The sequence below is a fragment of the Poecile atricapillus genome, chromosome 6 (genome assembly GCF_030490865.1).
Source record: "Poecile atricapillus isolate bPoeAtr1 chromosome 6, bPoeAtr1.hap1, whole genome shotgun sequence".
Lineage (NCBI taxonomy): Eukaryota > Metazoa > Chordata > Aves > Passeriformes > Paridae > Poecile > Poecile atricapillus.
In genome coordinates, this window is record NC_081254.1 from 11,274,481 (window position 1) to 11,291,748 (window position 17,268).

The window sequence follows — 17,268 nt, forward strand, 5'->3', positions numbered from 1 at the left end:
CAGTGATCATTGACAAAAAACCATTAGAGGTGTTTATCCAATTTCTACCAAAAAAACCACCTTGAAGTGTCACTCTGAAAATATATGCATCATGTAAAAGACAGCGGTAAAACCCTTATTTACCAAGGCAAATTACACAAAAAAGGAGAAACTCTGTGGTGAAATCTTCAGAAAAGACAATTACTGAAGTTTCACATGCAAGTGACTTACAGTGAATAAATATAGATAAAGAACATCTACAAATTCTCTTATTATGTAAGAAAATAATTTCCTTCTTGTACACTGAATAAAACAGCAAACAACTTCAACTGTCACTTCATTTTCCTGCTTCAAATGAAAATATTTGGACTTCCAAAAAAATTTAGAAAATGCAACTCTCATCACAAATTTTAATTTTCTCACTTCTGAAATTCAGGTTTATGAACTTCTGCACCTCTGAAGAAGAGCTCCTATCAAAAGTTTTTCTTGTAGTTCTCCAACCCACAGCTACACTCATCTTACACTGTCCAAGAGAACAAGTTCCACTATATGAAGTCAGTTTTTGTAAGGTTTGTTTCCATCCAGACAGCACCTGCACTATAGTAATGCCAAGAAGTAATGCAAATACTAAGTCTTCCACATGCTGTCCTCTAAACTGGTAGGGAACCCACTCCCTTTGTTTTCCCTGAAGACCAACAAAAGCTTGGTGGATTTGGTACTGAAGTTTCATGATGACTGCATGTGCCATCCTCTGTTGTTGACATCAAACACATGCACAGACACCCAGCCAGGAGACAAGAATTTCTTGGAAATTTCTGAGACAGTATCAGCAAGCACAGGAACACAGGTGCCTGCCGTTACTGCTGGCACTGAAATGGCTGCCTGGGCCAGGAGACGCAAGATAAGAAGTCTGACAATGCAGAAGACCGTGGTGCACAGAAGAGCAGCACGTGATGGGATAAACTGGAAACACAGAAGCAGCTGGAACAGGGCCAAGTGACAACAGAAATGCTGGAAGAGAACGTGCTCAGATGACACGTGCAGAGCACTAGAGTGATAAAAGGGGCTCCACTGGCAGAAGGCAACCCCAAAGGTTCAAATTTTTTTAGGCAAAGACTTCCTAAACTCATCAGTAAAATGAAGGCTAAAGTATCTCTTTAGCACTAGTCCTGACCATGTGAAATTTCATCAGTTTCCATTTACCCAAGCGGCACTCAAGTTTCACAGCACTGACCAGAAGATTTCAACCTCCTGATGAGGGAAACAAGCACCAGCACTGCTCTATTGGCTTTGGCTCACTCATCTTCTAATTAAAATGGCATCATCTAAATGCCATCCCTGCACATATGTTTTATAGAAGAATTTTAAGGTACTGAAAATTCTAGTAAAAAATGGCAACCAAATCCAGTTTTGCAGGAAATTGGTTTGATCCTCGCTAAAATTCCTCAGGGAACCAAGACAAGTAATATCTGAAAAACTGCATCTAAGTTTTCTGCAGTCCAGCTGCAGTCTGTCACAGAAGTTATACATACTGAGCTAGAAATAAAAAAAGAAAAGCATTTCACAGAATATATGAAATGGAAAACTCAAAACTAAATTCTTCAAAGAACAAGGAAGCCTAACCCTGCCATCTCCACAAGGGAATCTTGGTAATTATTTTTCAGTATCAATGTGTTATACAAATAATATTGTTGTTCCCATTTCAATCTCATGCTTGCCATAATCCAAGAGGCACAACCAAAATGAATCTTGCAGTAATCAAGGAGGCAGTTTGACAATGCACAGTATGTTCCTTTCTCCCATATGTTTAATATTATCGTGAAGCTGAAGACTACCACAACACTTAGACATGAAAAACAGCAAATTAAATTTGAAATATTTTCAGACTTCCTTGCTAATACACTGTTTTGCAGCCTCACCATTACTGTTCCATATCTAAGGGAACTTCTTGTTTCTCCTCATGTGTAAATGTGATCAAAATCACTTTCTCCAGTCAGCTCAACTGACTAATAAGTAACAAATCCATTCTAGCCCAGTCAAATAGCTTTATTGATGCTTGGCTAACTACACTCCCAAGAAATGTTACAAAGCAAAAGAGCACTAACAGCTCTTTATGCTCACAGCAGGACTTGTGCTGCCTTTGTGTAACCCATGCATCAACAGCTTTGAACCTTCAGTGGTCTAAGAAAATTCTCTAAATATCAGCGAAGTGTTGCATCTCAATTTTACCTTTCAGTTGCTAATTTAATACAGTGCACCAAGGTGCTCCTAAACAGCAAAAAAGTGGCAGTTAACATGCCCCTTGATTCCGGGGCACCACAATTTTAGTAACATACAGTACTTCAAAAGTCTTGGTAACTGCACCAGGGAGGTGCAGTATTCCATCTCCAATAATAAGCAAGGCTGATGGAAAATGGAACCACTGAACTCTTAAGTGTACACCAGGTAGAAAGTCTGGCTTTAAAACCGGATCATCACAATGCGTTGGAGCAGTGACATTTAGAGGAATACTTCCTTTACGCATCCTTTGTCAAGCCACTGTTCTCATCTCATCATTGGGTCAATAGCTGTCAGCCTGAACCTTCAATGCCAGAAAGTACTACTGATCACACTGTAATTGCCCAAAGGTGTACAGGAACTGCAATTCCAATAAACTCGGTTTTAAAAATTACTGTATTTATTGGCAGCAACTACTACAGCAGAAGCTAGCATGACTGTAGGAAAAAAATATGAGAAAAGGAACTAATAGTGAATTACTAGATATTCTGTAGTCCAAGAGAGGCATGGAACTTCTCCTATTTTTAACTGCAATAAGGCTCTTTTGGGGCTCAAATACCAGAATAATTCCCCCAAGTAATTTAAAATCAGCAATAGCATATAGCTCCCCATCCCAAGTACAAACACTTTATACCTAGGAACCATAACAATATTTTGTGGTAATAATAATTCATTTTCTGTTTAAATTGCTAAAAATTGCTTTATTTCATGCTCTAGTTTATGTCACTTAACAAGACAGAGATGTCTTCAGCATTGCTGATGAATTTAAAAAAAAACAAAAAAACAAAGCCAAATTAAAACTTCCACTCTTTCCCACAAAACACAAGATGTTTTCACACACACAAAGATGCATATTGCTAAATCTGTAAAACTGTAAGTGATGATGATTATTTTTCCAAGCAACCTTAGTAAAGTTACCACTAGAGATAAAATTTCAAGTTCAGATAATACAAGATAGTAAACCTACATAAGACAAAGTTTACACTCTTCTATAATATATATAAATACATGCAAACACTCGAACAGCAGGAACTTAACAGTCATCAAAAGCCCACCACTTTTCAGGAACAAACCTTAAAACATGTAACAAATATGTATCTATACTGATAGGGATTAGACTAGATGCATATAAAGATAATATTCTGTTCCTATCTTATTTTTACCAAACACTTACTATAAGCACTCACTTGTTTGATGGAACAAATGTTATTCTGTACATTCAATAACAATAAGAGTAAATGCCTCATGACTACCAAAGGTAGCAGTACTACCTCCTCCCTTTTCATTTTTAAGGTCATTGGCAAAATGAAGAATGCAACTGAAGAGTTAAAAAAAAAAAATCCTACTTTTTTTTAAAAAAAAGCAAAATTAATTTTTTTAAAGCTAAGAAACCTACATCCTTCAGCTCAACATCTGACAATTCTGTCATGAAAATACCTCACACATCATTTTTTCTTTAAGTACGTATAGAAGTTTGACAGAGGAAACACTGAGGTTTGGAGAAAAGATAAAAAACTCTCCCAATCAAATACTGGAGCTGTAAGATCTAAAAGTTCATATGCTGATCCTTAAGGTATAGTATATACCAAAATGGTATCCAAAACAAAATAAAGTAATCCTTCAGGAAATTAAACACTCTTTTGGGCAAGAAAACCAAGCAACCATAGCCCATCTATCCTCTTGCCTAGTCCATTTCACTTTTCTTTCATTTCCATTAACTTACAAGACTAAGTCACTGGGCTCCAAGTCTGCAAACATAATTTTTAGCCCTGTAAAAACCAAATCATCGCTAACAGTCTAACACTAATTGCCCACAGTCAAACATAACATGTTTTAGCTAACTATTCAGTGGTAGAGCTGCAGAACCTTATTTGCTGTTTTTATGTTACTCAGAGCAGGATCATGGGCTGTGAGAACAAGGTCTCCTACCGTAAATTTCTACCCTGAGCAGATTCAGAGCTCACAGGGCAAAGCTGCCCCACAACTCAACCATTATCCTCCGCAGCCTCTTCAACACCAGCCTGTGGCTGCGGATCACGCACCGTGACATGTGCCAGCTCCATGTGCCTCCTGGGCCCTCACTGCTGCCTTCCCAGGGATTAGGGAACCAGCACCTGCCTTCCCACCGTGCAGGCAGCAGGGAGGCAAGGGCACGCATGACACCTGTGACAGCACTGTGTCTTTGAGAGCTCTCTTTACCCCTTTATCACGAGTTTCATCAAAACCAGTTGAACAGCACAGATGTTAGGAGAAAACTGAAGAACACAAAAGGACAATCAATATTAGGCTTGGTATGCTAAAAAACCATCCCACAATGTCAAAATATTATCATAAACGTTTACTTTTTCCTATGTACTCACGGATGAGTTGCCAGTGTTACATGTTAGCCCTACCAACTTGAACTTTAGATTAGTTTTCTCTCTTAATTAAAGCCAAGCAGTATCCTCCAAGCTATAAACAAAAGGCACGTGGTCCTCTATAGCCTTTGCAGCATAAAACCCTACGCTCCTTCACTGCTGTGTAAGTAGCTGTATAAGCCTTCACCTTAATGCTGAGAGAAAGAAGATTACTATTCACAGAAAACAAATCAACAAATGGTGTTTCTTTTAGTATTGGCCACAATGCACATTCTTTTACTATTAGCCACAATTCACTGCAAATATTAAAGGTAGAAGCAATGAAATACTGAGAGCAGGCAGATGGCATGATGCCAATTTTACAGTCTTCTTGATTTCTCTTCCAACAGACACCAAGACGTGGTGGCAAGAAAACAAAACATCAAGAATTGTATGCAGGGCCTTCAGAGCCCTCCAGCTCCTGAGGGCACATACAATTAACAGGCTACAGCTCAGGGACAGATCACTAACACAGGATGGAGGGAACAGTTTGTTAAGCTCATTATGAGCTACTGCTCTGCCTGATGTCCCTGAGCACTTGGAAACATTTATTTTGGCTCCATTACACCATCACCAATGTTCTCAAGGATAAAGCTACATCACTTCACTCTGCAACTTGCAGCTGACCAGGCTAAAGGAAAGGTGCTTATATCACATCCCTCATTTTCAGGAAGAAAGCCCAACTGAGACACAGTGTCATCTCTGGTTAGGTCAGAAAACCAGGAACTGCAGAGAAGTCATGATTTTTTTCCAAATTAGAGATCAAATTTCATATGCATTGAGAATGAAATGTTTTGACTGGTAAGGAGAAAAGATTGCAGACTAAAATTCTTTGATCCATCTTCTGTCTATGACTGAAGAACTGGAAAACTCAGAAAAAAAAAAAGCCCATGAACACAAAATACACAATTTATTAAATGGGCAATATTTATTTGAATGAAGTATCCATTAATGCCCATGATATCTTGAAAAGCAGTGCCTGTTAGCAGGTATGAACAGAAGACAGGAAGATTTGACTCCCAATACCAGTTTCATGGCAGGCAATCTCGAAAATAGCTAAAATTATAGAACCACATTCATAGCTATGATTATAAATTCTTAAGTAATTGAATTCACAACAAGTCTGTATGCAGGTGGGACAGACATTGTTTGACTCTTTGCAGATGTTTTAAGTGGCACCATCCTTTGCTGAGAAAAAAAATCATAGAAAACCCTGAAGTGATGGGAATTAATTTACTGCCATGCCAGCACTATTTTCCTTAAGAATCGTTTGCTTGTCTTGTTTCCTTTTCCAGCACCCTGAATATCAAAATTCTAAGGCAATGTATATGAAAAAAAAAAAAAGAATTTGTTTGTTACACAGTCTTAACTAAGTTCTCAATGACACTACACCTCCATTTCAGTTAGCTATCATTCTATGAGACATGAGATAGAAGATAGCTCAGACACCTTTTCAGCTCTCAAATCACCTGGATGCATCTGTCAGTCTGGTAACACACTGTTCAGAACCTCCAATAGATCACTATTTTCATTCCCTGAGCCTAACAAGATTTTAATGTTTTCACAATGTGCTGCTGGCACAACATCCCCCAGAGCCTTGGGACCATCCTGGGAAAGGCTGAATCCTGCCCACAGCGTTATTGCTTCTAACACTGCACCCCTGTTTCAGCCATACAAGTAATTCCCCGTACACTTTTTTCCACTAGGAAGATGTGCTACCAGAGGCATTCTGAGAAGTTGTGTCATGCTGGTACACCTGGCAGCCAGTGTACAATTGTCTAAAATGCCCTTGTATTTAAATGGAAATGGAAACATTTCACAGGGATGCAGGATGACATGTCCACCTTTCCTCTTGTGCAGAAAATATTCATTGAACTAATCCCTTGCCTTTATCTCAGGCAATATTTTTAATGTTATGACATGATGGCTTTCAACACAACATAATTGTCTTACCCCCTCTTCTTCTAGTTCTCAGGCTAGCAATCACTAGATATTCTGGTATCTCATCTTTCATTGCACCTTACGCCACTGCATCTCTCAATACCACCTTCGAATCAATCCATACACACGTACCTGGCCTAACCAGAGACAGTGCGCTCAGCACAACTGCCTTCCCAGCAAACCTTCAGGGGGAAAAACACAGCGGGCAGAGGTGCTGCTGCACTTTGTAGTACAAGAGTTGTCAGAGCCTGACATGTGCTCACCTCTCACGGAAAGTCCAATGAAAGAGACACATTCCTCCTCATTCCAAGCTCAGAAGAGCATCTGTTGCTCAGAGCAGCAAGAGAAAGCCAGCAATAAACAACTACTAAGTGTCATGGGCAACATGAGGGGCTCACACACCCCAAACGAATGTATACTTAGGCTGAGTCAGTCTAAATTGAGACATGAATACTCATGAATATGCTGAAAATCTTTAATACAGCAGCAGTTTCTTAAATGAAAATATGAACTAAGTTTGAACTTGAACTTTTTCCATCCAGTTAATAAGAACTCAGCAGCTTGAGAGTGACATGGCTTTCTTACCAACTGGTTTCTGCTTACCTGCATGCTTTGGCCCACTTGAGAGGTATGCACCTTAACAGGATTTATTTCTTCCACAGGCATTGACCAACTGTTTTCAGTGCAAAGTTATTTCAACTTTTTAACCATGAAAACTAAGAAGCAGTCAAAAGTATGACCTTTTAAAAACTGTTCATTGTACAAGGCCATGAAGAAAGAATGATTTCAAAAGTATGAACTGCAAAATTCACTGTTGTACAGGAAAGAGTCTTGTTTCCTTATATATTATATATTAAGAGAATATATTTTAAGAATTATATATTAAGAGAAAAAAAGCGCCTTGTACGCTGTACATGGACATATATGTATGAACTGGCCTGTCATTAGGAAAAATATGTTGCAGAAATCATTCTTTCCTAAACATTGGGGTATTTTTCTGTATTGCCATTTTAGCAAACAAATATAAACACTGAGAATTTCAATCACTTCAGACTTTTGAAAAACACCCCAGAAAAAACAAGTCACCACTAAAGAAGGAGCAGATTAAAAAAAAGAATAATAATCCCACCAGTTTGAACATGGGCTACTGATACAGCAAAAAACTCCGTGTAAGGTCATAGGGGGTATTTTCAAAAGGGGAAAGCTTACCAAAAATCAACTAAAGAAGAGACCTGTGGATAAACCTCACCTATCCACATACCCATCATAACTACTACCATCCAAACAAACCTCATAACACTGAAATTCTATGGGTGCACATATTTTCTGGCAGACCTTTCCCCTTCCCTGCTATCAGTTTCTTAATGCTATGACCCAGCCAAAGCACAGCTGCAGTTCTTTTTAATCATGGCTGCTGCCAGCTGTCTCCTAAGACTGCCAAATGCTCAGGCCTCATTCAGGTTCCCCCAACTCTTCTCCATTTTTGGACAGAAAATTACTATACTGAAATTCTTTCTCACAAAGTAAATAATTTACTCTCAAAAACTCTGAAGAGGAAGGAAGATATTACTCTGGCCTAACTATTCTCTTCAATGTCCACGTTAATACAAGTTCAAAAACAATTGAAAAGGAATACCCTGACCAATCTGGCAGTCAAATACAATTATGTAAGAAACCTGCACTTGGGAAGTTGAATCTGAACTCTAAAGATAGGGCTCCCCACCCACATAAGCAGGATGCAGAGGCTTTGCAAACAGAGTCACTAAGGTACTATCAGGATAGTATGTCAGGAACAGACTTGATGACTTCAACGATCTCCTTCCTCAAGGGCATCCATTTTCTGCAATTTACTCTCTGCACTCTCTGTGCTTTTCCAGCAACCAACCACAACTAGATTCTGCATCCTGGGCCAACAAGCAGCTGAGCACAGCCATATCCCTTTGCTCCTGCCCTGCATAAGCACAAGTTCTTAAGAACTACACTTGCCATTTTGATTTGCTACCTGTATGTGCACTGGCACCAAGTGAAAAATGAGGGCATTAAGAACTACCTAGAAAAACAAAGGACTCAAACAGCAGTCAACAGACAAATGCTCCCTTATAGCACCAAGAGCAAAACTACTGCCAGAACAAAACCTGCTTGAATACCAGTACATAGTAACAAATGACAAGATGAGGAATAGTTGTTTTCATTATCCCTCTAAATGTTAGGGGGAAAAAAAATAATTTGTTCTTTAATCTTAAAGAGTCTCCTCAAAGGTCACTGCCAACACAATAACCACAAAAATCTGTACTAAACATTACAACACAGCAGAAAGGGACACAGTTCCTATGCCATCATAAAAGATATTTTAAGCCATCCTATTTCTCCACAGCAAGCAAAACACATTTTCAAGAAATAAATTCATAGGCTCTAAAACAAACCAGACTTAATCCATGCCCAACTGAAGTACTTCTCCCTTAATGCATGATTAAATACCTGGTTTTTTCACTTAGAATTAATGCAGAAAAGGAAGATTCTCTCATAGTCCATAAACCAGAACATGAAGTAGGCAGAGGTAAGAAACATCTGTCAACCCAAATGCCTTCTCTGATGAAGAGTATCTGGGCCCCTTGGACCAGACCCTCTGAAGGCCTGAGTTACAGCTCTGTCCACAAAAGCAAAAGCCAGTAGATGATCACAGCATCCAGAGTCAAAATGCAAACTCACACTACAATGCCAGAAGTATTTCCATAAACTGAAATAGCCAGAGTAGGTAAACTAGCTGTCCAAAGTGAAACATAATGACACACTAATATAACTATGAAATGCCATAGTAACTCCTAAAATTCATCAAACTTTGGCATTAATTTTAATCTGAAAACTTGTACAACATTAATTCAACCTACAAGCTAACAAATATTCTAAAAGCGCAAACTTACAAAATTTGCCCTGCAAGACCATGTTTTTACACCAAAGCTTGTGTGCAGATGAATATAGCCTGAAATTTGGGGTTATGCCTTACAGAGTAAGTTTTAACAATTAACAAAAAATAAATCCCACCAGACTGTTTCAAAAATCCAAATATTGCTCTGCACATTTTCATCTTATCCTACTGTAAGACTCTCATAAAAACCTCGTTTTCTAAGTAGCTGCATTTTTGCTTTATATTAATTACCAGTGTGATACTTTTCTAATCATACAAGTTACTTTCTAGCTACCAAGTTCTACCTACCTCCACAAGGATGACCTAACAGTAACTATTACTACTTAACAATCTTTTGTTGTTTCAAATTTACCTAAAACCCTATCTGCAAATTACCTGCTACATACTGGATTACTCATAGACACTCTTCAGACAGTATTAAGTCTTGATCAAGCAACATTAGGGTAAGATTATGAGAAGCTTTCCATATTAAGAGCTTCTCAAAGCCTTTAAAATGCGATTGTTACAAGCACCAGCTAAAGGCTATTTAAAAAAAAAAAAAAAGACCAGCAAGTTCTACCATTTTAAATAAAAGATACAGATCCTCAACCTGTAACATGGCTGCACAAATACTAAAACAAACCTCCAAATCAAGTGCTTTTTAATACCAAACATTAGATAAAATTAACTGACATTGCATTATCTCCATTTTAATGCCCAAAGATATGGCCACTGAGGCAGGATAATACAATTGGGGCAGAATTACGTGCACCCTCAGTTTGTGCATAGCCATGCTAAGTCACATTTTTCAATTCGGTCTAACTTCTTCACCTACGTTAGGAACTAAGATACAATGATGGCTCATGCTCTCTGGGAGTCCCAAGACCTTTATTCATGCAATGCCTAGGCAGTATGAGGGCAAAGACTAACAAATTGCACTTTAAAACAAATTAATGAGCACTGTCTTCAACATCAGTACCAACACAGCCTAGTTTCCCACACCAGAGATACAGTGCTGTATGTGGGTTAAGGTTGAGCTCACATTGCAGTCTTCCTTACACTGGGAATATTAATGTTCTTCTCTACCTGCCTGCTTCCCCTCCCAGCCCCCACTCCCTTCTTTCCTCATCAGGAACAGTCAAGCCTGCTGTCTCAAGGATCTATAAGCCCTTTGGACAAATCTGGTTGAACTTGGTGGAGTTCACGAGTCACCAGGAAGGGGAAAATTATTATGAGGAAGGCGAGGACATATAAGCAGTTGAGGTACATACACTATTACATTCCTCTCAAGTCCCTTCTTCCTCCAGAACCCAACCCCTAATCAATCAAATTAACTCTCTGTAGTTTTGAAAGAGTCTCCCCATTAAACTTTACTCAACAGTCACTACAACAAAGAAGCCTTTGAAGTACCTACATTTACACTGGCTGACTATACACCACTATCTCTAATTGCTCAGTGTGCTGAGCAACGTCCTCAGAGACAACTTTTATTTATTTTGGATCAGTTTACACACAAGCACAACAGCAGCTTAAACCATCCAAGTTTTATTTACACTAACTGACAAAAAGAAACACTATCACTAAGACTGCAGGCCTTAAATAAGGGTAAGGAAAGCAAAGAGCCTCCTAGGAGGCTCAGCAAAGATTCATTCTCAGTTGAACTGAATTTCTGAAAATAGATATGAAAAGGGTTTTTATCTTCATTTGACTGCGTGTCAACAGAATGTAATAGATTCTGAAAGAACAGAACCATCAGATCAAGACAGACCTTGTCCTTCACTACTTCTGGCTGAACTGCATTCAGTAACAAATACTTCAGAAAATCTTGCAGAACAGAACTCCTCCAGTAAACTGTTGTTGAAGTAACCTCCCCCTGTGCATTCAGACCACCATCACACTCACAAGCTGGATGGACTTATCCACCATCAGCTTCCTTCTGTTCAGAGCTGTGTATTTATGATATACACCGTATTGTCTAGAAAGGAGTTCTAGAATTTAAATAAGCATCAAATTAGCGAGTTTTTCTGTGCTAAATATTGTATTTTATTATTTTCCACAGGACTGGAATCAGGAAGCACCAATGAAACCGCTGAAGTCTGTTCCTCTTGGTCTTCTACACATTATGAATTTCCAGAGCTCTATCACATTTTCTCCCCACAGCTCTCTCTCACTTTCTTTTCCAATCTGAAAAATACTGTTCTGACAAAGGTTATCTACAAGGAAACCATTTCACTGTAAAACCTGTTGTACTATAATCTCTCCTTAACAACCAAGGAAACTCATTACTATTTCTTCCCCTTATAAATACTGGGGGATGAACTTACTCCATTTCTTATGAAAACTGTATTCAAACTTTAAAATCCTGAAAATTTTATTTCCAGTCTGAAGATGAATCATAAAGACAGATGCTGAAAATCATATAAAAGCAAGAAATATTTTAGCAGCAAAAATAAAGATCAAAAGACAGCTACACATTCTACCAACATGTCTGTCAAACTACAGTTCAAATCAGCACTTCCTTGGTTTTCTTGAATTAGATCCCTAACATATATATTAAAAACAACTCAACTGTGACTATCTTCTTACTATTCGGTATCTTCATGTTTACTGCATTAACAACTGAAAAAGTCCACTTGAATTTCTAATCCCTGGGTTAACTATATTTGAAAAATGAAAGTTATGTAAGTTCTTCTCATTAAAATTGATTCTGATAACCCAGAGCAAGTCAGGAGGTGTCATCTTCATCTAGGTTCATCTAATGTGATCTTCTACCCAATTATAGAAGCTGTGGTTTAATCAGCTCATTATACAGAAGCCTCTCATGAGGTATAACAACATCTGATCTTTTCCAAGAATGACTTTAAGAAAATTACAGTGATGTTCGGCTCCATGGGCCCCGTGAACTCCCCTCTGAAAAGTATTAAGCTATCTTAGAAACACTCCAGAGCCCAAAAACACCTCCAAAAGAAGTCTGACAGAATGCAGTTTCACAGGTCTGAAGTTTTTCATGTACACACTGATATAGTTGTGCTAATTACAAACAGAAAATGTTTTTTTCTGTTCAGAAAGTTCAGAAAAGTTTCTGTTTGGAAATTCAGGAAAGTACTTTTTCCACCCAAATAATGAAACAAAGCATGGCCTAAGCTGTATCTGCACCTTCATCAATCCAAACACATACCCACACGAAATTCTACTACCTAACTAATCACTATTCAAAATACGTGTTTAAAAATCACAAATGCACTCAGCAATTTTAGAAAAGGAATGTTATTATTCCATCTTGCACAACAACTGGACTAACATATTGCACTGAAGCTAAAGCACTGTACCACTATCTGTGGACACATGGCTTACAGCACCAAAGACCTCAGAGCAGTGTGTAAAATGCAGAACACCTCACATGCTTTTAGTTAAACAGAGTATCCTCTACAATCATTTAAAATTAAGAATTGCCCCACAGTTTTACCAGAACACTTAACCACCCCTTGAAAACACAAAGTCTACAGGGAGATTAGCAAAAATTAGAGGAAAACAGAAGTATATGGACAGTTGAGCAAACACACCTGCAGTTACAAGTTTAGCACTGCTGCCCTTGCATTCTCCATCTTCCACACTTTTGCTTGTGCTCTTTTCTTTCAAGAGAGGAACAGTATTGTCAAAAGGTATGCACTTGCTGGAAGCAACATTTTCTCCACTGTCTGGCTGATTAATTCTGCTGTTTGCTTCAATTAGAGGAGTGAAGTCCTCAGACTGAGCAGCTTCACCAGATTCCAGCTGAGAGGAGCTTTTAGCCTGTGACACATTCTTTGAAGACACAGGAAGAGATTCTTCATCACTGTCAAATCCAAATGGATCCTCTGTTACCTCATCTTCAACTTTGGGCTTCTTAGGAACTTCAGAAATATCTGGTTTGACACTGGGCCTCTTCTGTCCTAATTTGGCCATGAAGGTGGTTTCTCCCCATTTCGTACTAAGGGTGGTCCGTTTGTTGGAAAACACTTCATCAAACTTGGAACTGCCATTTCCCCCTTTCCGGCTGTAGGTCTTTCCAAATCGGGATGTCATTTTGGCTCCTGTTTCATATTCTCTGTTATGAACAAAAGAAGAAACATCAATTCACCAACCTTCTAGTACAAATGATTGTTACTTCCACCCTTTATTGGGCCTACAAGCACCAGGCACGTACACTGCACACAAGCAACAGATCCATCATCTGCTTCTTTCTAGACTCACTCATTCACATGTAACTGTTGTTACAGCAAAAGGTTCTGCATTAAGCATACACAAAAACAAATACAAATTCAGTTGCTTTAGTTCAGTTTGCACATTTATAAACCAATGGCACAATGAATCCTTCCAAAAAATCTTCTAAGAATGGTACTGCTTTGCTCTAATTTTATATTTTCAAGCATAGAAGGCACTGTCATAAAACATCATGAAACAACTCAGCACTATTTTCACCACATCTGAACACGCAGCTAGCCCCCTCCTAGAGTCCAATAGCACAGCATGGCATAAAAAACCTCTTCCCAGTTAAATACAAAAACTGCCAGAATATTTCACATTGCTCTACATGTTTTTTAAGTACTAATTAATCACAATGATGACACCTCCATCCCATGTTCTTCTCTCACACTCAGACTCACTTAGCTAGTGTTTTACTTGGTAACATGATGTGGTTTCTGCCATCCACATCAGTCCTGGTCAGGACAAGTGCATAGCAATCCCCCACGAGTAAATCTGATTCAGCAAGGAAGAGGAACAGAGACACTGCTCAATCCATTTCCAAAAACAAGTGGGACACCTCTAGCAGGACAGTGTAAACCATTCACTGACCCTACAGGCACAACGACATCACAGCTTGCTCAGAAGAACTGAAGTGTAAAATTAACAGATTAAACAGGAACACATTCAAGAGTTTCTTGCATGTGTTTTTTTTCTAGTTTTGTTTAACTCAAGAAGGAAAACAGACCACCTGGGGGATTTTTACCCAAAAACAAATACTTAAAATTACTGGACAAATGACAACATAAACCCCAAACGCTCATATCTGCTTTGTGAAGCACTATTTCTCTTTTTGGCCCAAACATGGACAGAAGACTGCAATTCTTTATAGTCAATCTGAATCTAATCAAGTCCATCTTTCTCTTTGGAATTCCTCTCTATACTGGAAAAAAGTCTGTTAAAAAAGACTGTTATTTAAGCTACAGAATTAAAGAACTCTAACTTTGGAAGTGTTAACTAACTTCATATAAAGTATATGAAAAATGGTAGTTAAAATATTTTTATTGAACTTATCATGATCCATTTGTTCAATACAACTGTTTTTATTACTCCCCAAATATGTGATATATGTCATTCCTCTTTTAGTTTTCATCTCAACACTCAGTTTCTTAACCTGAAGTGTCAGTCTCGCTTCTGCCAAAATTGCCAGACTGCTTTCCAGAAATGTCCCTCTACCACTTCATTCTAAGCAAGACTGTCTCACTAATAATAGTCTCCCACTATTAGACCAGGCCAACCTTCACTTATCACAGGAACCAAGTAATTCATGGGAAAAAAATCCATGGAGAAAATTTTAAGCAAATTAAAACGATCAAATTTGAACTTCGGAAGTTTACCAGTTCGATGGTGATGCAATGCAGAAGAGCCACAGGAACACCCATTTTGGGAAAGGCTCTTCTCCCCAGCAATCCAGCCAAAGGATAATAAAGGCAAGTGCTTATCTGCTAAGCGGAACTCTGCTGCAAAAGCCCACTCTGCAGAGGGCTCCTGGCTCCTAGGAGACAGTGCTCTTTAACCCCATCTCCTCTTTTCCCCACTCACATCACTGCCAAACTGCTTTTTTTCCTCACCCGTAGGTACCTCCAATTTTCTGTTTTCTGTTCACACATACTTTAGATAGCAAATAGCAACCAAAATATTTTAGACCATTAGGGCCAGGTTTTTGAGCTACAGAAACTAAAGTAAAATATTTATTAATTAATAACTCAGTTTCTAACAACTTAGAGGAAAGAAAAAAATGTTTCACTCACCACTTGCACATTTTCCTCCCCTAAAACCTCAAGACTCTAGTAAGTATTACTTACAATAAGTATTATAAGAAGTACTCAAGTATTTTTGATACTACATTCCCAACCTATGCAAAGACAATGGTAAATTTAAATTACAGCTTGTGGCTTGTAGTTCTAAAGAGAAGATTCCTGTAGTCAAAAAGAATTAATCTGCAGAAAGTAGAACTGCATTTTCTTATTTATAAATTTTATAATTAAGAGCATCTCATAAGAAGATTTAAATCAAAACATCAAGCCCAAATCATCAATATGATGTGCATAGGATAAAAGATAAGTATTAGGAAAACATAAATTTTCTATAAACTCCTATCTTAGATTGAGATTAAATTTAAGGACATAATGAGGTGCCTCCTTACACAAGAGCATCCAAAGAACAGGATTTTTACTCTTTACTTACAATAGTCTCTTGATTTTTCACTCAGAAGTAAAACACTTGGTCAATTTTACTCTGTTTCCACTCCCTGCCTCCCTCTCCTGCATTGTGCCGCACCATTTGGAGCAGTGCAAGCAACATAAACGCATGTAAAAACCCGAAGCACAGCTCTCCCGCATTTCCCAGCGCTAACTCGGCGGATCAGCTGGAGACAAAAACCCCGGTAATTCCCCAGGAAGCCCATCAGCCACCCCTACTCATCGCTCCTCTCTACACCGCTCCTCTTACATAATCAAATGAAAGAAAAATAGGTTAAATGCACGGAGGCAGAAGGAGCTGATGAAATCCCACGGTGACAGTTTCTTTTTTCCTCCCTCCCCCTGCGGCGGGGGGGGTGCGAGCGGAACCGGGTCACCCCACCGCTCCCTGATGTCATTTCCCCTCCCGCCCGGCCGCCTCCCCCGCCCCGCCGCACCACCGGCCCACATTACACAAGTGCCCGGGGCAGCCGCGGCCCGGCCGGGCGGCGCGGCCCGGGGAGCCGCACCCCCCCCGTCCCAGCCCGCACTTCATCCCCGAGCGAACTCCCCCCACAACTTCGCGCCGGGCTGGGGGCGGCGGCCCCACACGCCCCTCCAGGCGGGACAGCGCCGGGGGCCGCGGCTCCCGCCCGCGGGGAGCGGGGCCCGCTCCGCGGCCCGCACGGCCCCCGCCGCCCCCTTACCCGGCACCCACCTCGGCGTCAGCGGTGGCGGCGGGTGCCGGGCGCGGGCCCGGCCGATGTGGCTCCGGCCGCGGGTTCGGGCCGCCGAAGCGCCGCCTGCGAAAGGCGCTCAGCCTGCGGGACGCCTCCGCCCCTCCGGCAGCGGGACCCTCTCGGGGTGTCGCGGGCGTCAGGGCCCCCGGCGCCGCCTCCTCCGACGCCGTTTCCTCCGCGCCGGGATTATCGCCGCGCTCGGGACGGGCCCCGGGACCATCTCTCCGCCATTTGTCCCCACTCCTTCCTGCCGTCACCGTGCGCGCCCCGCCCCCCGCCGGCGCGGCCAATCGCCGCGCGCTTCGCTCGGCCGCCCGCGCCGCCTCCGCGCCTGCGCTCATCCGCGCGGTGCCCGGCGGGAGTTGTAGTTTGCGGTGCGGCGCGGACCCCGCCGGGCCCTGGCACGGCCCCCGGAACCGGCGGGTGGGTCCCCGCAGCGGGACGGCCCGACCCGGGACGGAACGGGAGTACCCAACCAGGCGAGAGCCGCCGCCTCCTCTCAGCAGCCTCCGCGCGGGCCCGGGCGGAGGCTCTGAAGGCGGGGCCAGCGGGGCCCGCCGCGGGCA

At 40.8% G+C, this 17,268-nt stretch overlaps 1 protein-coding gene across 5 annotated transcripts in view; it reads right to left on the reverse strand.

Moving 5' to 3' along the window:
- The window catches only part of WAPL (WAPL cohesin release factor), a 63,196-nt gene extending 46,223 nt beyond the window's left edge, over positions 1-16,973 (reverse strand). For 3 of the 5 annotated variants that reach the window (XM_058840690.1, XM_058840689.1, XM_058840685.1), the window contains exons 1-2: positions 16,681-16,973; positions 13,062-13,585 (exon numbers count right to left, since the gene is read on the reverse strand). In XM_058840690.1, coding sequence (XP_058696673.1) covers positions 13,062-13,563 — 502 coding nt within the window. In that variant the 5' untranslated portion in view covers positions 13,564-13,585; positions 16,681-16,973. Of the gene's footprint in view, positions 1-13,061; positions 13,586-15,119; positions 15,248-15,969; positions 16,300-16,680 lie in introns of those variants that run through there. The other 2 variants (XM_058840687.1, XM_058840688.1) reach the window with 2 other exon arrangements.
- Between the last annotated feature and the right edge of the window lie 295 nt (positions 16,974-17,268).